The sequence below is a fragment of the Calidris pugnax genome, unplaced genomic scaffold, assembly GCF_001431845.1.
Source record: "Calidris pugnax isolate Ruff unplaced genomic scaffold, ASM143184v1 scaffold48, whole genome shotgun sequence".
NCBI lineage: Eukaryota > Metazoa > Chordata > Aves > Charadriiformes > Scolopacidae > Calidris > Calidris pugnax.
Window position 1 is genome coordinate 851,089 of NW_015090787.1, and position 22,964 is coordinate 874,052.

The 22,964-nt window shown below is 48.4% G+C and overlaps 1 protein-coding gene across 4 annotated transcripts in view; it reads right to left on the minus strand.

Annotated features, from left to right (window-relative positions):
• The window catches only part of GPD2 (glycerol-3-phosphate dehydrogenase 2), a 57,281-nt gene that overhangs the window by 15,162 nt on the left and 19,155 nt on the right, over positions 1–22,964 (minus strand). For all 4 annotated transcript variants that reach the window (XM_014966547.1, XM_014966549.1, XM_014966548.1 and 1 more), the window contains exons 4-8: positions 20,755–20,879; positions 19,617–19,714; positions 18,202–18,365; positions 3,592–3,756; positions 1,416–1,560 (exon numbers count right to left, since the gene is read on the minus strand). In XM_014966547.1, coding sequence (XP_014822033.1) covers positions 1,416–1,560; positions 3,592–3,756; positions 18,202–18,365; positions 19,617–19,714; positions 20,755–20,879 — 697 coding nt within the window. The remainder of the gene's footprint in view (positions 1–1,415; positions 1,561–3,591; positions 3,757–18,201; positions 18,366–19,616; positions 19,715–20,754; positions 20,880–22,964) is intronic.

Genomic DNA, 22,964 nt, shown 5'->3' on the forward strand with positions numbered 1-22,964 from the left:
GCACTTCCAATTAAAATTATTAGCTTATTACAGAATAAATAAATTGGAGCCCTCGCGCGCGTCAAGCCAGCCCCTGCTTTGATTTTACGAAGTGAGCCAAAGTTTCAAAGCTTCGCACGTTTTTGCTGTAGGGCCATGAAGTCAATCACTCACGTCCTTCTCGTGGTACGTGAGGAAAAGAGAATTACAACCCATTTCCCCCACACTGCTCGGGCTTTAAAGCAGCTCTCAGCTCATTTTCCCATTTTTCAGGTGGAAAAATAACCAAAAAAAAAAAAAAAAGACCAGAATGCGAGAGTGATTTTAGACTAGCCCCAAAATGCCTCAATTTTACAGTCTCTGGCCGTGTCCTGTTGGGGACACCTCCTGCAAAACCAACCCATTGTGCACTGGAAATGGGAATTCATCTTCCCAGAGGAGCAGGCTGCTGCCATGGAAGGCATTATTGTAAGTGCACTGTATCAACAGAACCAGGCTAAGTCCATAAACGTGAATTTCCATTAGGATGCTAATGACTTCAGGAACCAGAGGTAATATTTGAGTTTCCACTGACAAGGCTTTTTCCTTGGCAGAAGGGGGTTTGGTTTTGCAGCAGAAATGAGGGAAGCAGCAGGGATGGGCAGGGGGGCTGGCAGGGTGCCACGGGGACCTCCTCTGTGACACAGTCCCACCAGAACCACCACGGGAGGGTGGCCTTGTGTCCACAGCAGCACCAGAACTTAACCCTGTCACTTTGAACTACTTCTTACACTGCTGACACCCTGTGTTCTCATTTACCACGAGCAGAGTCACAACGTGGCACAGTCACAGCACACAGAGTTTCAGATTTTTGCCCCGAGAAGCTGTGGCTGCCCCATCCCTGGAGGGGTTGAAGGGCAGGTTGGAGGGGGCTTGGAGCAACCTGGTGTGGTGGGAGGTGTCCCTGCCCAGGGCAGGGGGTGGCACTGGATTGGCTTTAGTGTCCCTTCCCTCCCATCCATTCTGTGACTCTATGACATTTAATAGGACAGGAGGTTTTGTATGAAGGTGGGAATCTCTCTGGAAGGTTTTAGATGCTTCGTGTTTCCTGAAGGGGGGCGAACAAGCAGTCAGGACACTCAAGGCAAACTCATTATTAAAAAAGGTGCCTTTCACCAGTCTGTTGGAGATGCTCTGCCTAAAGGCCCCTCTGCTTCAGCAGGAGTTCTGCCCTGGTGAGGTTTAACTAAGAACTACAAGACTTCAGCCTTTTCCGAATATATTAAATTGTTCTAATCAGCACAGTGCCAGAATCCTCTTTTAAACAACAAAAAAAATATAAAATTTTGCATTCAAAACTGCCGTAAAACCCAGAGACGGGTCTCTGCAGGTTTATTTATTAAAGACACCAGCAGAGAAGAGTCCCAAACGGTTGGGGCTTTGAGTAATGGCGTTACCTGTAGTAGCCAGGCATGACGATGTGCACGCCCGCGCTGGGCTGACAGATGTTGGGAACTTCCTCATCATCCATTTTGCGCACCGAGTCTGTGAAGGGGCCCGTCGCGTTGATAACACACTTGGCTTTGACATCAAATTCCTGCCCTGTGAAAGAAAACAGTATCAATCACGGCCCCCATTTGTTTCCCCGCGCGCTGACACCCGCCGTTATTAATCCCTCTATGAACTTCACCTACTGTAAAGCACACCCTGCTTGTCTGAACAGCACAGCTGGCCGGGTGTTAAAAATTAACAAAGTTTTCACGTAACACTGGATTTGAAAGAAAATGCTTTACAGTCAAATTCTTATCTGGAAAGGCAGGAGGAGGCGGAGCGGGCAGAGGAAGCCGAGCTGAAATCTGCCTCTCGAGCCAGAGGGATGGCAGGCTCAGCCCACAGAGGTGGGCAATGGGGTTGCTGCTGCAGAGCAGGCAGAGCTTTACACTGTCACCCCTGAAGAAAGGGTTTGGGTGTAAAGCTCAGCCCGACCCTGCCCAAACCCTGGGATGGGAGTGAGAAGCTGAGAGGAGTCAGAGCTGACTGACATTAACACCACAGCCCCGCTCCCGGGGAAGGCGGCCCCTTTCCCGGTTGGGTGATGTTCACAACCAGCAGTGGCTCCTGCTCCTCCCTCCCACCCTCAGCTCTGCCTTCCTCTGAGGAAGAGGAAGCCGTGCAGAGAGCCAGGGCTGCCCCCAGCCAGACGGACAGACAGACAGACAGTGGGTGAAGGCAGGCAGGGGGCTGCCACCGGGTCCCCGTGCCACCGTGCAGCGGATGAGAATATTTGATTCAGCAGCTTTTCAAAACTTTACTGACAAGGTAAGGCAGCTCCAGAGGTTGGGTTTCAGCAGCACTTCATCATTAACCAGCTTAGGGGGGGACAAAGTGAGTAAATGGAATAACTGAAGAGTGACTTAGTTCCAGATTTGCAGATGGCCAGATTCACACAGACTGGCTAGAAGGGTCCCAAATAAACACACACGTGTACGAGCAGAGGTACAAATCACAGATTGATGCTCATATATGTGTGTATCTAAGCAAAGCATATCAGCACATGCACACACACAGGTCTCCGATTGGGAATTTCTCGCTCGTGAGCCAGAAGGTGTCCTACAGGTGCAGGGATGGACAGAAGAGCATCCCCAGCCATAAAGCTGATGTGCACAGAATCACAGAATGGTTGGGGTTGGAAAGGACCTTAAAGCCCCCCCAGTGCCACCCCCTGCCCTAGGCAGGGACACCTCCCACCACACCAGGTTGCTCCAAGCACCCTCCAACCTGGCCTTGAACACACACCATATGGGTGGAAGGTGGGTGAGAGAGAGAGACAGTCTAGAGTTAAATTTTCTCTGTCTCAGAAATAAATATTCCTGTAAGTACTGAGTAAATACTCATGATGCCTCAGCATTCCTGAACAGGCAGTAGTTGAGGCTTGAGAAAGGTCTTCTGCCTGGCCTCGAAGTGTCAGCCTGAGAGGTCTCTCAGCTCAGGGGAGTCACTGCCCATGGCCCACTGCCATCCAGGAGAGCCCAAAGGGTCTTTACTAGAATCACTACTTATAGGATCCATGACATTGACTTTTGTGAGGCACTTTTCCACTTTGGCCCAACTTGGATGATAGTTATGGAACCCCAGAGCTTACTAGATCTTGGGGTCCTGGTTTCCCCCTTACTGTGGCCATGATCCACACAGTGTCAGTAATTATCTCCAAGCGGTAGGAGCCGTGGGGACCAGGAACACTGCTGTGTTCTTGGCCCATTGCTCTCTATCTTTTCTTTCTTTCAGGTTAGACCATTATGAGGGTGGTGAGAGCCTGGCCCAGGTTGCCCAGAGAAGCTGTGGCTGCCCCATCCCTGGAGGGGTTGAAGGGCAGGTTGGAGGGGGCTTGGAGCAACCTGGTGTGGTGGGAGGTGTCCCTGACCAGGGCAGGGGGTGGCACTGGATGGGCTTTAAGGTCCTTTCCAACCCAAACCATTGTATGATGACGTTACGTTCTGGTCCATCGCGTTGTTTCACAGCCCAGGCTGGGAGGGGGATCACGCCAAGCACTGCGTGGCCTGAAGCCGGAGAAGAGGGGGGAGAAGGTTGCCCCACCATGAGCCTGGAGGACACACACACAGACAGAGGTCCTACCTGTCAGGACGTCCCTGCAGCGCACCCCGCAGACCCGCTCCTTCCCGCTGGCCGGGTCTGTCCTCTTGAGCAGGCGCAGCACCTCGGTGTAATTGGCGGTGGCAGCGCCGTACCTGGCAGCGGTGAGGGCGATGGCCAGGTTCATGCGGGCGTCGTTGTGCTGTCCTGCAGCAGGGGGAAGGACACCAGTCACCTCCAGCCACGCACCCGCGCTATGGGAGCGTGTCACAACCCATCTGTCACGTCTGGCCCCGTCACATCCAATAGACCTGATGGCTGCTCCTGTCCCAGGAGGAGTATTTAAAGATACATCCCCTCCGCTGTGCCGGCAGCAGCACCACCAGCCTTCTCCTCCCGAGACCCCCGACACCGAGAATCACCCCTCTGTGGCCTCAGTTAATTATGTACCCTCAGTTAATTATGGACCCCGTTTGAGGGGCCAGCCAGAACCAACCAACAACCCCCGGTAGCAGAGGCACCACACAACACCCAGCACCTGAGAAACCACCTTTCAGAGACTGTGCCAAATTATCACCTTTCTCTAACTGTTTGGTTTTTTTTTCCCTTGTATATGCATTTTAACTTCCCAACATACAACATAAAAGCATCAAAAAGAGAGAAATAAGCAGACAAGAATTAATGAAGGATTCTTAACATATATCATTAAAGATTTATTACCGAAATTCCCTCGTTAAAGAAAACCAAGAGAGAGGCGGAGGGACCACGAGGGGAAGATGATTAATTACTTTGAAATACTGGCTTCACCTGAGACTTTTCCTATTTATTATTGCCACCGGAGTTAAAGTCCTGGATGCTGGCTGGAAAGAATTACTATACATTGAAGGGGCCAGGCTCTGTGTGTCCTGAATAATTAATTCAGCAGAGGGCTAAACTTCCCGAGGTACGGTTCACTTCCCCAAGTGTTTGAACCGCTTCTATCAAAGATAATACTGATAAAGTGATAAATTTGTAATAGATATTGTAGTTGATTTATGTTGCCAGCGTTCCCAACGTCCGGTATAAATGGTTTATGTAAAGTTTGGTCCTTCTGATTCCGCCTGTGCAATCTCCAACCGCGGCGCAAATGATCTGTTCCTCGCTATAAAGGGCACAGTTATAAAGATGGGATCAATGGCCTCGGAGGTGCCACCTCCCCTCCCCAGACCCCTCATTCTGAGGCAGCAGACGGCCCAGCGCCATCCGTCTTCGGCTACCAGAAAAAAAAAAGAAAGTTGTGGGAAGCGTAGAGAAACAGAAACATGATAAAGCACCGATGAAGAAACAAACAGTAACTCCAGCCCAGCTGCGCAAACAATGCCCGGAATAAACTGCGGAGGAGAACAGGAGAAGAACTGAGCAAGGTGTCAGGAAAAGTTGGGGCCGCTCCATCACACAAGGGGCATGAGACTAAACAACCATCCGTCAGCAGCGCCCGGCACATCAGTAAATGAATGCATCACCATTTATGCCGCGGCGGCGGCAGGGGATGGAGAAAATGACCTTAGGAGGTTCCCCTCAAACCTTCCCGTTTGAAGGCAGGGCTGGGAGAAGGTACAGCTCGTGTGTAGGGGGAGCACGAGATGGGAGAGAGACAAAGAAGAGCCCCAAGGTGCATTAAGGAGCTGCTTCTGAGCAAAGCAGAACCCAGCACGGACTCCGGAGAAACGCAGGGGATGCTCCTCCAGCCCCTGGTCAAAGGCTTTGGGAAGAGCATTGCCCTGGAGACATCCCTGGAGACATGCCTGACCCACGGGATACTGCAGGGCTCGGCTTCAGGGGGTGAGAAATCCAGCACAAACCAGAAACACCCCCCTCAAATCACTCCAAAGCACCTCTACCCATGCGCTAGGATTTATTCTGGTATTGCAGAAGGACCCGGGGGCCAAGAGGGTTCCTCCGGTTACTTGTTGATCCATCCCTCACCAGTTTGCTCTTGCTGTCCCGTTGAAGGTGGTAGCCAAGAGGAACGGCTCCTCCCCGGCTCTCCCGGGCTGGGGTTCATCACACAATTTCCAGTGTTGGCCAATATTAGCTTTGGTCTATGGGAAGCCTTTTCTGTTTAAATTTTTCAAGTTTGCCTCCTCCCAGTTTCGTGACTTATTTGTCCAGACCCAACGGGATCCGGAGAAGCCAATCAGCAGAATAAATAATGTGGAAACAGGTGTAATTTCTCCAAAGAACAAGCATCTAAGTAACAAGTGGTGGTTAAGCCCCAGATCCGAGAGCTCAGGAATCTTATCATGCGTGGAGAACACCCCTGCAACAGTTTGGTACAGACTGGGTCACAACACAAGAGTTTTTTATACTCTGGAACAGCTTTTTTTTCACTATTAAAGCCCTCCAACTCACATGTGCACATTTCCCCCAGATAATTACATTAAAATCCTGCACTTTACAGGCAATTACTTTTTTGCTTGATGTCTGAAGAAGCAGCTGCTGTCCCTCCATGCACACCCCCTGTTATAAAGGCACTGGAGCCAGATCAGCCCTGACCACAGCACCACTCACCGTTGTCAAATCAGATTTTCTGCTGATTAAAGTAAAACCAGCTCTTTACACGTGTGCTGCTTTGGAATCAGGAATGATTATTATTCCAAAACGTGTGTCAGTACTGAGCTGAGCTGTCCCACTCCAGAGAGAGATGGAAGGATGGCAACGTGAAGACTCTGCATCTCAACCTTTTTGACTTTCCAGTTAAACCCCCAGGTAAGATTTAGCAACCCCCAGACCCAAGACAAAATCGCCTCCCAGCTGAACCCCCTGCAGAGCAGACATGTAAAGCTTTCCTGACTCCAGCACTAGCAGAGTGCTCAGGAGATGCCCAGGAACCCCAAGGCACAGCTGTGTGCTAAAGGCTTCCACGGGGGGTGCCTACTTCAGATAGCTCTGCACCCATGGCCCTTCACAGCAGTCCCCGGAGCTCCACAATTACCCCCTTTTGCTACCAGAGGTAACCCCTCTATGACACCATGGGGCTTTTTTCCAAATGTTGTCAGCCAAAAAGCTATTTTACAATGGCTAAACTGCCTTATTTGGCATTCTTCTCCATCAATGAGTAACCCCTGAAGATCTCCAAACTCACCTGTAGGCAACACAGAGAAATTCTAATTCTGACATTCACCACCACCAGATGTTCACCAACACCCTGCCCTGGAGAAGTCACTGCTGCTCCCATCACATTGCTCCAGGGCTGGGCTTGAGAGCGCTTCTTTCTTGTACCCATGTCAGTTGTCAGCAGGACACATCCCAAGGTCAGTGAGATGCAACCCAAGGTTGGTGAGATGCATCCCAACATTGGCAAGATACATCCCAACGGCAATGGGACACATCCCAATGTCGGCGAGACGCATCCCAACATCAATGAGATGCATCCCAATGTCAATGGACATGTCCCAACGTCAATGGGACATGTCCCAACAGCGCTGTGAGGGGCAGCCACATCTCAACATCCCTGGAAGGAGGGTCCAAGAGCCAACTGATGGAATGTGTCGAGTTGTCTTTGCAACTCCTCCCGTGGTAGCTCTTGAAAATAAGAGGATGTTTAAATCCTTTCAGTCATTTCTAGCAAGAAAAGCTGAAAGAATCATCCATCTCAATATTGACTACTGTCACCTGCTTGTGATACAGTAACAATGGAGCCACACTTTCATTCTTATTGAGAGCAGTCAGCCCAGCTTCTAACAAACCACTGCCCTAAGTGCTTTCATTAAGTTAGCACTGCATCCTCTTAAATTACCCCTCATTCTCAGAAGGCAAACTGCAGAAGACATTTAGTGCGTGAGGACATTTTGTGTAAGTCTGTCCTACACCACGTTGAGACCAACAGTGATGCCATTTGGTTTATAATTTCTTTTTTTTGTGTGTGTAATTTAGGAAAATTCTATTTTCATTCCTTGGTAGCAAATGCTGTATTTCTCCAGAGCTGAACAGACAATGCTTCCGTTGGCACCGAGAGCCTCCTCCCCCGGCGCACACAGCGTACGTTCCAGTTTATTTTTATCGCTGCTGAGCCGGGGCCAGCAGAGACAACAAAGCCCCCAGACTGCAGGGATGTGGTTGTGCCTGACTGGGGAGAGTTGTGTGAAAACCACGCTGCTAATAAGGCACTCTGCTCCTTCTGCTATGGTCTGTCCCGTGGCACACTCTGCCACCCGGCACTTTTACACCAGGTCCTGCTTGCTCCTCTGCCAACCCGTTCAGCTGAAGATAACCAGCACACAGAAGCCAGTGACTGCATTTTAATTTATTTTTTTTAAGAAGCTGGAAGCTGTTTTAACCCTAGGAAGCAACTTTTGCTCTGTTAACCTGTTTTTTGCTAAGAAGGAACACTTGCTCAGCAGGTGTACCTGTTGCACAGCGATTAGGGCTCTAATAATGCACACAAACATCATTGTTTTGCCCCAAATCCCTTCTGGCGGGTCCTGCAGCCACATGGCTCTAATTTGGGGCGTCACAAACTTCTTGCTTTAAACAAAAGGTTGGTCCCTGGAACAGACCCGAAATCACAGAATCACAGAATCACAGAATCGTAGTGGTTGGAAGGGACCTCAGAGATCATCGAGTCCAACCACAAAATCCTCCTCACCCTTCCTGAATTTACAGCCCTTGCTGATTTTAGGCCCAGCCAGTTACTGCCGGGGAGGTCAAGTTCAAGGGTGAGCTGGACACCAGCCATGCGAGAGGCCCTGACAGACTTAATGAACCTTCCCAGGAGGGCACGTCTCTCCACAGACCCTTCTCCTCCCAAAGGAGAAGAGGAATAGTTGAAGGAGACCACTAGGCCCACAGTACAGCCACAATTTTATATCCCTACAGAATGCAGCCATACTAATAACTAGGGTTAGGGTTTTTTTTCCTTTTAAAAAGCTGAGGGGATAAAGGCAAACTACATACTCACAAATTAATCTGCTGCTTGTGTGTTACTGCTTTACTGCCACCAGTGAGCTGCGCTGATTTAAGGAGAAGACTGAGCTGCAGGCCACCAGCAGTCCCTTGGATTTGGAACGTACCCCAAACCCTACCACCCGGCATCCCAGCAGGGATGTTCCTGCCTCACCACAGTAACGGCACCCTAAAGCACCCAGATTCCAAAAGTTAATTTAAATATATTATTACCAAACCTAAACATTACAATCGTACATCAGCCCTGCAGCAGGGAACTGCATGCACACAGTAAAGAAAATAAAATCATTTCACGTGCAGGACAGTTTTCTTGTTGTCTCTATACAAACTATACCAAAACCTCACTGAATGTAAGGCTGAGGAGTGGTAATTCTACATCACTGTACAGAACTGAGGTACCAGCACCGCCCCCACTCTCTACAGAATCATAGAATTAATTGCACAAAGAGTTTTACTACAAGCATTAAAATAGGCACTCAGCATCTGTTGACATGGGTTCTACCAAGGGAAGTGGGTTCTACCCAAATTTGGGCATTAGGAATCAGCTGGAGTGACCCAAAACTGCTCCAGACTTGGCAGAGAAGGAACTCAGTGAGCTCTTTTCCCCCAAACATCAGTAAAGTCAGAGGTAAACAACAAATTTGACTCGTGACTCACAAGTCCTTATGAACGCCCTCAGACCCAACTGTCTCTTGCTCTCTGAATCACAGAAAGCTGAGGTCAACTCCAAAATTGGCTGAAAATGACCAGACTCTCTGGGCTGGGCAGACTCACGTGCTTGTTCTGGGCCTGACCCTGTTAAAGGGGCTCCATCACACCCCCGTGCACCACCACGGTGATATCACACCCCCGTGCACCACCATGGCACCATCACACCCCCGTGCACCACCACAGTGACGTCACACCCCTGTGCACCACCATGGCGACGTCACACCCCCGTGCACCACCACGGCAACGTCACACCCCCGTGCACCACCACGGCAACGTCACCCCAGGCTGCCAGTGCTTCCCATACCAACCACGTGTGATATGAATTCTGCCCCCCACCCTGGTGTCTGGGCTGCTGAAGTATGGCCCCGCCGGGTGGGAAGAATGAAACACAGATATCTAAGTGTGCACTTTGTACCAGAAAAAAAACTCACACACCCCAAGTATTTTAGCTCTTTAAGATCTGCCCTAAGACGTAGGTATTTTCAGCCCTCACTCTGTGGGAGCTTTCATGGAAAGGAAGGTCTTGAGTGTGGCCTTCTCACAGGTCAATTCATTCCAACAGCCCACTTGGATTCAAGACACCCAGTTTAAATAAACCAGGAGCAGTCATTTTAAATCATTTCTTGCTTCCTCCACCAGCTCAGACCCCAGGAATAAACTTCTCTGTTCCCGTGAGCGATGGAGGTGACAAGGAGACCGTCAGCCTCCGACCTCCAGATTCTGCTCCTCAAGGGTCTGGAAGGTCTAGTGCCCATTGGCCACCAATGGCCACATTTATCACCTGTAACACACCCCAGAGCGCGTGGCAGAGACCACCCCCCATGTGACAGAAACATGATTTTACAAGAAAAGCTTAAAAAACAGCAGAAATTCAGGATTATTTTCATAAGGCAAGATGAAAAGGAGAGGAGGAACCCGCGACCAAACAAACTGCACATAGGGATGAAAACAAGATCACAGTGAAGATTAGGAAATTAAAGGATGGTACATTCCAATTTATGTACAGAGTTATAAACAACTGAATAACACCAGCATGAGACAGGAAGCCCATTAAAAGCCTTTTTAAATAAAAAATAAAAAGCCACTATACCCTGAGAATATCTGCCCGATCAACTCTGCTGCCAAGTTATGGCACAGAAGCTAAAACTCCTATTGAAAATCAGATCTCAGCATAAAAAACTACCCCAAATATCCCGGCACATCGAGAGACAAAATTTGGAATTACTGTTCTGTGCTGGGGCTTCGTAACGATGTTGTTTCCCACTCCTTTTGTATCAGCCTTCAACCTGTCACTCCAACCGTATCGCGGTGTCAGGGGAAGTGAAAGCACAGTGTTAAAATGAAACCAAACATTGTCACTGTCAGTTTATGGAAACCACGCTCAAATGTCACTGGGAACAACTGTCAGGGCAGCTCTGCTGCGGCCGGGCCACCGCGCGGGGCAGGAACGGGCTGGTGCCAACAGGGCTCATTGTGTGCCCGTGTGCCACGAGGGCTGGGCAGCCATGGAACGGCTCGGGTGGGAAGGGACCCCAAAGCCCCCCCAGTGCCACCCCCTGCCCTGGGCAGGGACACCTCCCACCACACCAGGTTGCTCCAAGCCCCCTCCAACCTGCCCTTCAACCCCTCCAGGGATGGGGCAGCCACAGCTTCTCGGGGCAACCTGGGCCAGGCTCTCACCACCCTCACACCAAACAAGGTCCTCCCCAGATCCCATCTCCATCTCCCCTCTTTCAGGGTCAAACCCTTCCCCCTCCTCCTAGGGCTCCCCTCCCTCATCCAGAGTCCCTCCCCAGCTTTCCTGGAGCCCCTTGAGGGACTGGAAGGGGCTCCAAGGTCTCCCCGGAGCCTTCTCTTCTCCAGGCTGAACCCCCCAACTCTCTCAGCTTGTCCCCACAAGAGCCCTCCCAGCACCCACAATAACAGGTTCCATTGGGGGCAAACCTGGCTTTTCCCACTGCAGCAGGTTCTTTTGAAGCCTGGATGAAGCGGTGATGGGTTTGCCAGGTACCACACGGCATGTGTGGATCCACCCCATCCACGGAGAAACCACGGAGGAGCATTTTAATTGACTATTTTGCCCCAAACCCCAAGAAACCCAGCAAACTGAGAAGCATTTTAATTGATAATTTTGCCCCGAACCCCAAGAAACCCAGCAAACAGCTACAGAACCAGGGCAGGAGGTGCTGGGTGAGGAAAACTCCTGGGACTAGGGTTGTTCCATCCCCGTACACCCATAGACACAGGGGGCAGGAGATGGAGCCCTGAGACACAGGGGCATCCCCTAATCCCCTTCCCCCACGTACGCAGGGGAGAACATACACGTTAATTAATGACCAACTAGTAAGTTCACATAAAGTGCCCAGGTATAAATTACAGGGCAGTTACTCCACAGCTGGGGTGGGGTGTCCCCCCTGGAAGCCACAGCACTCCGGGGAACGCTCCCCTGTTTGTGGCACCACCTGCAAATAACCTCGTTTTGCTCAGGAATAACCTTATACCTTTTCAGCTTTGGCCATGGAAAGAATTATTCCCCGTTCACTTCTTAAGGGACACAAACCCCATCCCTTGCTTATACGAGCATTAAAAGAAATAAAAAAAAAAAAAGCCAAGCGCAAGGCAGGGAATTCACTCGAATATTCATCATTTCCAACCTTAAACCCAGCGCGTACAAACAGAGGGACCCAGCAAGTCAGAGAGCAAAGCCAATTTAATCTGCGGCTCCCCCGAGGTAAATGTAGTTCACAGTCCTGCCCCCACCCCAACCTCAGCCATAATCCCCGCTTCCTGGAGGTAGGAAAGCACTGGAGTGAGGAAAATTCTGCGGCGGGATATAATGATCCAAAATGACAGGGACAATAATGACAATGAATTTCATGTCTCCCAGTCATGAGCCGGGGGATGCTTGACTGGGCTGACTCACACAATTAAATCGTTACAGGTAGGGCAGGAGCAGCAGTTATCGTCCGCCTGGGCTCGGGGGGGACAGGCCGAGGGACGGGCAGCGCCGGGACGCTCCCTCCCCTCCTGCCGGGGACAAGCGGCCGCTCCTGCAGGGATGCTCCCGTCACCCCAGCCTTTGACAGAGGCAAAACTGGGTTAAAGAGGCAAAGCGTTCTGGATGATGGATGTTGTCCCTCGAGAGGAGGAGAAGAGGGCTCTGGGGGTGATGCATGGTGTGACTCCAGCACCCCCAGCCTGCAGAGACCCCAGGGGTCTCACCCAGGAACGGGAAGGGCCGTTCGGATCCGGTCCCCGCTCCCCTTCATTCTAACACCAGCCCCAAAAATACCATCTCTTTTATATATTCAGCTGGAGACTCACACTCCACGTTACAGGCATTTCACAGAATCACAGAATCTTCTAGGTTGGAAGGGACCTTAAAGATCATCTTGTCCAACCGTCAACCTGACTGACAAAAATAGACACCCACACAACAAACAAGGAGCATCATCACTAAACCAGACCTCCCAGCACTACATCAACCCGTCTTTTGAACACCTCCAGGGATGGGGCCTCAACCACCTCCCTGGGCAGCCCATTCCAAGGGCTGAGAACCCTTTCGGTGAAAATTTTTTTCCTAATATCCAGCCTGAACCTCCCCTGGTGTAACTTGAGGCCATTTCCTCTCGTCCTGTCGCCTGTGACTTGAGAAAAGAGACTGACCCCCATCTATCTACACCCTCTTTTCAGGGAGTTGTAGAGAGCAAGAAGGTCTCCCCTCAGCCTCCTCTTCTCCAGGCTGAACACCCCCAGCTCCCTCAGCCTCTCCTCATAAGACTTATTCTCCAGACCCCTTACCATCTTTGTCGCCCTTCTCTGGACCCGCTCCAGCACCTCAATGTCTTTTTTATGGTAGGGGGCCCAAAACTGGACACAGCACTCGAGGTGAGGCCTCACCAGTGCCCAGTACAGGGGGACAATCACCTCTCCAGAGCAGGATCTCCCGTCAGACACAGCACGGGACAAACACCCAGGACAGCGCCGGGATACCGGGAATACGGGCTGTATTTCCCCCCGTTACACCCACAGTCAGTGTGCCTGCCAGGCTGCCTGCCCTCACCCACCTTCAGCTTCTGAAACACCATCAAACAGGGTGTATTTCACCGACAGAAAGGCTCTTTAGTGACAAACTGTCAAAGAGTTTTTATATCCCAGGAAGGGGAAAAAAAAAAAAAAAAAAGGCATGGAGTTGTCTGCATCTGTAATAGGGTAATACCCCCTCTCCAGCTCAACAGGCTCCAAATATTAATTTGTCAAATATGAATTATAAAGCTATAACATTTCATAATTCAGGACACACTCAAATACTAGGAAAAATAGCTACAAGAGCCTAAATAAAAAAAAGCATTTATTCCATTTTTGACAGCTTAATGAATGCCCTACTCTTTTGCATTGATTTTTGTGTGTGTGTGTGTGTGTGTGTGTCTGTGTGCGCCCAGGAAGGATTTCTCAAGGGGTTTGCTGTAAACAAGGAGAGCTAAATCCTCTGCCAAAGCTTCCTTTTCTACCTTTAAATAACCTCCATATTACATATTCCAGGAGAGAATATATAGAAAAAATAGTGAGAAGGCAGAAAGTAAAGAGCAATTACTTACATGGCAGCAAGCAATGGAAATGGGAGAAGACGACATTAAACAATCAAACACCTTGATGTGGCCAAACACTCACAGGAGTAGTGCGTGCTAATTCCTGCTGTCAGGAAACAGCAGCAAATTCAAAGAGCGGGGTCAACAAAGCCCTAAAATCTTAAATTCACGACTGATTTCCAGGAAACAGGCTTTCCTTATGTACCTAAAGGCTCACCTCGCCAGGCAACATGTTAACAACCCACTCGGGAGAGAACAACCACCCATCTCCAAACCAGCTCAGGGTTCCCCACCACTCTGAACCAAACCATCCTGGCCAGTTGGGATCCCCACGTTCATGTCCTTCCCGGCTCATAACACCAGGGCCTGGATGTAATTTAAATGGAGATGAATTCCTGCCTTGGAAGGGCTGTGAGATAATGCCCCGGCCCCGCCGTCTCCCCGCTGCCTCCTCCCTGGGCTGCCTAAGTGGAAGTGACAGATCGCTGCTCAGATAGCAGCCGCCTTTCCCCCCCCCCCAAAATGTTGCCTTTTTGCTGTTCAGGAGTACCCTCACGGCAAGGCATGCTAAATGTGGTCTGACATGTACCCCTAAGAAACAAACTTGGGAGTTGCGGCTTCAAAGGAAGCCTTGAATAAGTAGGACACGTTGTGTACACCCCGGCTAACATCCAACATATGCTCCAGTTTCCTGCTGCTCAGACGGAGCAGGAATAGCCTCTGGGAAAGGCTCTGACTTGCTCTTGCTGGTACTTCCAACATTTACAATCTACCGTTTATTTTTTTATTATTATTATTTTTGCCTGTATAAACAATTTAAAAAAAAAATAAAAAAAATGTAATTAAGACGACCCCGGCAACGTTTCAGAACCCGACGTCTCCATGAATAATGGATTATCTGACGTTTGAGCTGCAATCAGGAAGCCAAACAAAGGGCACTGCTGGTCTCTCCCCGGCCAGAGGATGCTGGCACCAGCACGGCGTGGCCGGACGGGAGCTCCCTGCCATCAAAACCTAACCAACACCATGAGGGGCTCTAACTGCTGCCCTTGGTGGGGGTGATACCCAGGGAGACACAGCTGGAGGGGGCCAGTACCAGCTACAGACACAACGCGGGGTAGAGCCAGGGACAGGGAAACACAAGAAAACAAGATACAACTACATTTCATTGCACCTATAGGAGCAGGTAACAGAGGCCACTCTTAAAAGGCCAATTTATTTATCCGGTACTTGGGGAAGACAGAGAAGGGATGGACAGAGAAGATAAAGCTATGACCTACTTTAAGACATATATACATACCTCCCACCATTATTTAATGCTCTATTTTATGACTAATCCTTCTGAAAGAACTAAAAGGAGTTTAATTCAACCTTATCTTCCCCTTCTCTACTTCAAGTTCAATTCCCTTCCCCTTTTGTCCTCTGTTCCTCCAGATTTAGGGCATGAAAGTGTACCATTAAAATTCAACTTCAATGATTTACAAGATCTGAAGTGGGCTTGCTGAAACCTTATCACTTAAAACAAATTTACCGTGGCCAGAACCCAGGTTAATTGATCAGGATAAAATAATGAATGTGTTAGAGCACAGGCTGACCCACAGAGGTGTCACTCTGGACAGCATTTTAACTCTGGAACCTGGCACAGGAGGAACCGATTTAACACTGTAGTTGGAGATTTCTTTCTGGATTAGGTGCAGCCTCAAAGTGCCCAAAGGTGTATTGGGAACTCACAAATTCGACAGTTTAGTCCTTCAGAACCACTTTATTCTTGTAGGGAACTGAGGTTTGGTGGAGCCTTGAGAGTTTGTTTCATTTTTTCACTGCAAAGTGAAAATTTAAACTCTTTACATTCTGCATAAGCCTGTGGATAACTAAGCTGTAGTCTTATAAGGAAACAAAATAAGGCCAGATCCACAGCATGAACAAGTAGTTTCACTGGCAGCAGAACCTAAGCCTATTTTTGCTCTCTCTCACCAAATTGCTCTGTGCCTGCTCCTCTGAAGGAGAGCAGTTACCCGATTGCATGGACCTTGTAGGGATAAACACACTCCTCTTTCTCCATTAAACTACTCTGCAATATTCTGTACCTTTCCCCCTTTTTTTTTTTTCCTTCATATTTTACTCTTCTGTGTCTCCAGTACTGGGAGTGTGGGGCTGTCTCCCTTCCCCTGGGAGGGCAAAGCCAGCAGAGACACCTCGCCCCCCCAGAGCTGGGTGCTCTATGGCTCACTGCTGTTTCCCACTGAAAGGCCACACGGTGTCTCAGAGCTGTATTTTCATTTATTGCAACGCTGTTTAAAACAATTATTCGTCCAAGAAACCCGAGGACTGATTTTAAGGCTGTGCTGGGAAGGGGTACCTGTAGAATGCCGGAGCACGAAGAGCTCTGATACACCCAAACTATCTATTGCATCAGAAAAAACCTCAATAGATTATAAATAGATTTCAAGTTATAGTGCTCTTATGAGAAGTGTAATTACAGTGAAGAGAACCACTTCGTTCTTCTGCCGTGCTCCTGGGATCCCTTCAAACAGTCTAAGGGATAGCTGACGATAATGAAAAAATAAATCTGAATTACTTCTCTCTATGCTATTTACAGCAGCTCTTGTTACAGTACACAAAAAATACCACATAATCCCATGAAAACGCTGCTTCTAAACAACCTCTTATTTTCTCTAGACCTTAAAAACAAAACAGAGAAGATGTGGGCTCCATGAGATAAAGGAGGGACTTAATTTTTACTTAAATCTCACCCTACTCCCAAATAAGAACCTACATGTATATATTCCTGCACAATTATATATATATATTTTTTTTTTTTTTTTAATTCTGCTCTGTTCTGTATGAAACAACTTGCAATTATCAACGTGCTTTTGCCAGAAGCCTCACAAACACTGTCTGAGTCCAGTGGGTGTCCAGAGTCCCCCCCACTTCTCCCCAGTAAAAAAGCCCCTATTGAGAACCTGCTGAATAGTGCAAATGCAGTTCTAAAAGGGGAAAAGAAGTACCTTTAGAATCAATTCTGTGTGAAGACCCTCCTGGCTGCCAAAAGGTCAGAAACTGCATCTTCAGGTACAAACTGACTGGAACTCACCACTACTGAGGGGAATCACTATTGGAGCTATTTATTCTTTGGAGGCTCCTGCAGGGCTGCAGCGAATCCACAGCTTTTTGCTGTCCCCAGAACACAGGTGACAGTTGGGGATTACCCAGCACCAGGAGAGCTGTGCCCAAACTTTCTGTCTGGGAGGTGAAGTGGAAGAGGACTGGAGAAGGGGGAACACCGGTCTCGCTAAACACACACCATGAAACAGGGCAGAAGTGTGATGCCAAGAGAAAACATTCCATCCTCTAGATCAGCCCCCATAACCCAGGGCATGAGGAGAGCAGCTCTGGCAGCACTCCCCAGCACCCACACTCCAGCAGGTAGAACTCACACAAACTCAGTATTACATTTCCAGACAAACAAGGTTTCTAGGCAGTCGTTTGTCAAATCAGGCAGCTAAACCCCACTGGTTTTGGGTCAGGGTGCCTCCTGCACCTCCAGAGACTGACGGGATGGAGACAGCCATAAGGAATTCTTTGCTGAGAAGCCCCAAGGTGGCACCTCCTGGTGGAACAGCACTGCCTTGGTGCCAGGCGTGTGCCACCCGCTGGGGCAAAACCACTGACCCTCTCTCACACACCAAACATCAAAGCCTTGCAGAAAGCACCTTTGTTTTCCCCCATTTGGACACTGGTTTTGTGTGTTATACACAAACATACCTACAACTAGCTGATACGACAGATTAACTACCTCCAGCTGGAGGCACTTTCCCTCTCATGAATTTATAACCCTTTCTTTGAAGGGGTTTTAACAGAAACTGTGTCTTACAGCAATCCCTGGTATTCAATTAGAACTACAATAAATGCTGTCTTTGCAGAGCAACTGGTTTTATTGGTGATACAAACAGTAATTGATCCAGGCCTCATCTGACCCAGTGCAAGAACCACAGCAGGAGCTGGGTCATGCAGACAGCTCTGAAGTTAGGTGGGCACTGAAAGCCCTACAGCAAACCAGTTACCATTACCGGAATGACCACATTTTTGTGACTCCTGATACCTCAGAAGAAATGTTCAGTCTGAGAAGTGTATAGCAAAACCACGCAGAGCTGGACAGCCACAGGCAACCCCCAGGCACTGGAGTGCTTTCACCTAGCACTATACCCACCAGCCAAGAAAACAAATATATTCTTTCCTACATCCTGTTCCTGTTGTGAAAAACCATCATTTATCTACTAAATTAATGCTCAAGATGCAAGGTGAATCCTTCGAGGAGTCCTTCTTCCCTTCAGAAGGTCAATGTATGTGATCTGCAGTCCCACCCCCGTGTCCCCCCCAAGGCAGCCCCATCCTGAGACCCCCGTACCGTCGTAGTAGACGATGGCCCCCACGAGCTCGTCCTTGCGCAGCATGGGGAAATGCTCCAGGGCCCGGGACTTGCTCAGCACGTAGCTGCTCTTCAGGCACTGACTCCCGGCCACCATGTCGTAGAGTTTTATCCCAAACCAGTAGTAGGGCAGCTGCCACCACCTGCAGGGAATAAACAATTCCCCATGAAGGGAAATAAACACACTTTAGAAGTGCATGCACACACTGCTATGGTACTACACAAGCCCTGAAGTAACGCAGCATCTGGTTTTACACCAGTTTTACTTTGCACCATCACTCAAACTCAAGGTATCACAATATAATATAAATATTACTTACCTATTGTTCACTACTTTTTTCACTAAATAGGCAAGAACGTACCTGCTGTTCGCTACTTTTTTCAACTGACCTTCTCACTGCAGGGGGTCAAGCCATTCAAGGCTTTATTTGTACAGAATTAAGATCATAAACTGGCTTTCTGTACCTCAGTGCAAGGTGAGATACTAAAGCCACGTGCTGAGGGCAGAAGCAGGCAGGGGAGGGGTTCCTCAAAACACACCTTGCCTAATGATTCCTGCACAGACAGGACCCAATAAATCCTGCCAGACATTGACCTCCAGGAGCTCCAGCTGCTACAGGTCCCTTCTGCTAAGGCAGGAATGAAGATCATTCAGCAAAAAACTCACTGCTGTAAGTGACCTGTTACAGTGAGGGATCGCTCTTACAGACCTAAAGACCCAACCCACATCACTTAAACTCTTCTTCTCCCAGGAGAAGCAACAACTGTTCTCTCAGCACCACCCTGTCACATCCTGTGAGGGCAACTGCACCAACTCCTGCGCTCAACACTGGGGGCTGGAAGGACCAAACAGCAAATTGAACATTACCATAGAATGGTTTGGGTTGGAAGGGACCTCAAGGAGCATCCAGTGCCACCCCCTGCCCTGGGCAGGGACACCTCCCACCACACCAGGTTGCTCCAAGCCCCCTCCAACCTGCCCTTCAACCCCTCCAGGGATGGGGCAGCCACAGCTTCTCGGGGCAACCTGGGCCAGGCTCTCACCACCCTCACACCAAAGAAGTTCCTCCTCAGATCTCATCTCCATCTCCCCTCTTTCAGTGTCAAACCCTTCCCCCTCCTCCTAGGGCTCCCCTCCCTCATCCAGAGTCCCTCCCCAGCTTTCCTGGAGCCCCCATTATGTTAGTGTCTGTTGAGACAAGGATGCACTGGAAAGAACAGCAAATCATGTCCCAGGAACAAGAGCTCATTCCAGCTGCAGACCTCTTCCTGGAGGACAACGTTTGTGACAGGTTTAAAGATCTGGTTGAGAAGAGGCACCTGGAATGTTCTCCAGGGAAGCAGCTTGTTTGCCAAAAGCCATGGTAAAGGAGGGAGGTGGCAGCAGAGCTTACTTGTAAACAGGCAGCATTATGGGCAGTGGAGCTGAGAGGTGAGGAGCAATCTCCAGCAGGTTTGCACGTTCCTCAAGCGCTTCTTTCACCATCTTGTACTGAAAAACACAAGTGTGCACGTGAATCCCAGGGAACTCGAGTTTGTCTCCATGTGCGACTTCTAATAACAAACTGTTTATCAAAGCAAACACCTTGCATCATTTTTACTGTTCTACCAAAACCACACTGAGATTTGCTGAAAAATTTCAAAGCTAAGAAAAAATGTTTCCCGAGAAAATGAAGTTTCCCTAGTTTCACTTTGGTGTCTGGGCAGGTCAGTAGAATAATATTTCATTTGAACATAAAGCTCAACAAGCCGTGTTACTCTTAACTATGGGCAGGAGGCAGTTAAGGGGGGCTACAACTCATCCCACAGGACAGATTCTCTCCCCATTCCCACAATTAAATCCCAAACTAGCTCCAAGTTGCACACGCAGGCACATTCTTCTCCAAATCAATCAATATCAATCAATAGGAAGTTGTTCTTTGGCAGAAAAAGAGAAGGTTGATTTCTATAACTAGTTCACTGCATGTTTCAGATGTTTTTCCCTGAGAAGCCACCGCTCTGTAGCAGCATTACAACCACTGAAACACACCTGAACTTAGAGAGGTTGCAACCAGAAGACAAAGCAATTTCTCAAAACAAGACTATCAATTTCTCAAAACAAGACTATCAATTTCTCAAAACAAGACTATCAGGCTCCCACCAACACAAGAATACATTAAAGTATTTATATACAATCACTTATTTACTGCATTTCTTCCCCCATTCATAAATAAACAGGACAATTGCTCAGTCCCCCATGTTCTGATCTTGACAGGCAGGAAACTCTTTATTCTGAAGCCAGCCCTGTCTCTGCCTTTCTGCCCCAAAGTACACACGGTCTACAAGGCTCAGCAATGAGATTGCCCATAAAAGAGGCAGCAGCACTGATTTCCCTGGTCTGGAAAGCTCCACTGGAGAAGACACTTTCCAGGTGCCGTGGCTGTGGAATACAACAGTCAAGTATGGAAAAAATCAAGAGGAGACTTGGATATAATTGGGACAGGGGAAGTGTCTACCAGCAATTTTTGCTTAACAACCAGCACAAACAATTACCTGCTCAAAATCCAGCTTCATGATGGCCTTCTGAAGGTACCTCACTCCACCATGGATCAATTTAGTACTCCTGCTGCTGGTCCCTGATGAGAAATCATCTCTTTCTAGAAGGGCTGTTTTTAGTCCTGTGTTACGAGAAAACCAAATTAACTTCTTAAATTACACAATTTGTATGTAATTCATTAAAGACACTTCTCTAGGGTAGAGACAATCACAAGAAAAATTACTCGGTACATGGATAAATTTGTATTCAAAGAGTAGCGCGCTGTCTATATTGTAATGAAAAATTTTAGCCTCCTTCCTAAGGGAAAAGTCAAAACAGAACTTAAACAGAAGCACATTAAAACCTGGATATTTCACAATAGAAAGGCATTACAGCACATTACGGGGGCCACACTCCCCCAAGCAAATTGCAGTTCATATTCATGGCAGGAACAGAGGATTTCCATGAATGCTTTTAACTCTTTGTGCTCTGTCACACTAATGGCTCCACCAGCACACCAGAGAGATGGACACCCGGCACCTCTGCCCACATCCAGGAGAGCAGGTCATGGCCACACTCACTGCTCAGGGGGACCTCCCCAGAGAACATGACACACAAAACATTAGTTTTGAGATACTACCAATGGTTTCAGAAAATCCTTTACCCAAAAGAGTACGTGTGTTCCCTGGCAGCTTGAGCAGCACAAGGAAGGGAGAACCACGTGTCTCACTGACGGTCACCCAAATCAACCCAAAGTGCTTTAAACCCAACTGTTATAATGTTAATTCTAAGGAATGCTGGGAGGGAGGCTGGCGTGTTTGTTGTACAAGTTGTGTTCCCAGTTCCCCCTGGAGGCCAGGAGAAGCTTTCCATAGGTGAAGGCACATCGCTTCATTCCAGTCACTGTGAAACCCCAACACTGTCCACACTACGTCCCCAGCATCTTCTCCCTGAAGGAGACTAATGTGGGGTGATGCAATGGAAGTCAGGGGAAAGGAAGGGTTGCAAGGAACGGGTGATTAACAGACGCCTTCTAACGATAAGATGCAGGCAGCAGCCTGGCCACATCCTTTGGCACACACCTATGAGACCCCCACCACTGACTTCCACCCTCCAGCAAAGCAAAGCCCACCAAGCTGAGCACCACAGGACAAGCCCATGGACGTCTTTCGCTTACAGAAGGTATTTGGCAGGACAATCTGTGTCACAGAAGGCAGCATCACACACCCCCTCCATTGCTGGCAGAGTTTTAAAGGTGGGCAGGGCACAGAGTGAATTAAACTCAGTGACATTGGTACCAAACCCAAGAGAGGCCACAGCCCCGAGGAGAAGAGCTTCATCTGCATCAGGAGTTGTCCCTCGGGTCCCTCCTTCACCCTCCCTGAGGGGAGCTTTACGTTATTGCTTGGTGAAAATACTTTTTAACATCTATTGGTGTCCCAAAACTTTTATGTCCCTAAAAAATATCTAATTATTACTGGTAACTTTCAAAGATCAGAGTAATTTATTTTTGTCAAATGTGACTGAAGATTAATGGATATAATCAGAAATAATTTGGCGAAGATATATCAAACACGTGAAAAGCAAAATTTGTTGTTAAGCGAAGCAAACATAATAAAAGAGCAAGCTCCATGAATGAACAGCAACAATACACAACTCATTAACCAAATGCCTAGGAGTATTTCACACTTCAGAAATCTACTGATACAATCAGAATATCTAGTAAAAGGATAAACACAGATTACCTATAACAAATTCTGTGTGCTTTACAACGGCATTTGCTGCCACAACACAGCAGAGGCAGAAGTGAGGAGATCCCAAGTTATCTTTAATAATACATGAAAGAAATTAATAACCAGATTTGAGTCTGTATGTACCTACCAATGGTACATTGCTGCTTTATCTATTTCAGAATTATCACACATTTGGGACAAGCATTTTCCAAACTGAGCAACAAAACACCCCTGGGGTCAGGTTTTGCCTCTTATTTTTGAGGTTTACCCACAGGTTAAAGAACCTGAAGAGTTTTATGAGTATCTACTATGTTTTAGGCTATTTTTTTTCCCATTTGAGTTCCAAAACCAGAAGCGAGATCTACAAACACAGAAACTAAGGAAAGCTGATTCTCTTTTACAAGCACCCAAACAAGACAGACTCTGCTGAAACAACAACGTGTAATGACATTTTTTCTTCAAGTTCCCTTTAACAGAGGAAGTTCTATAACCAG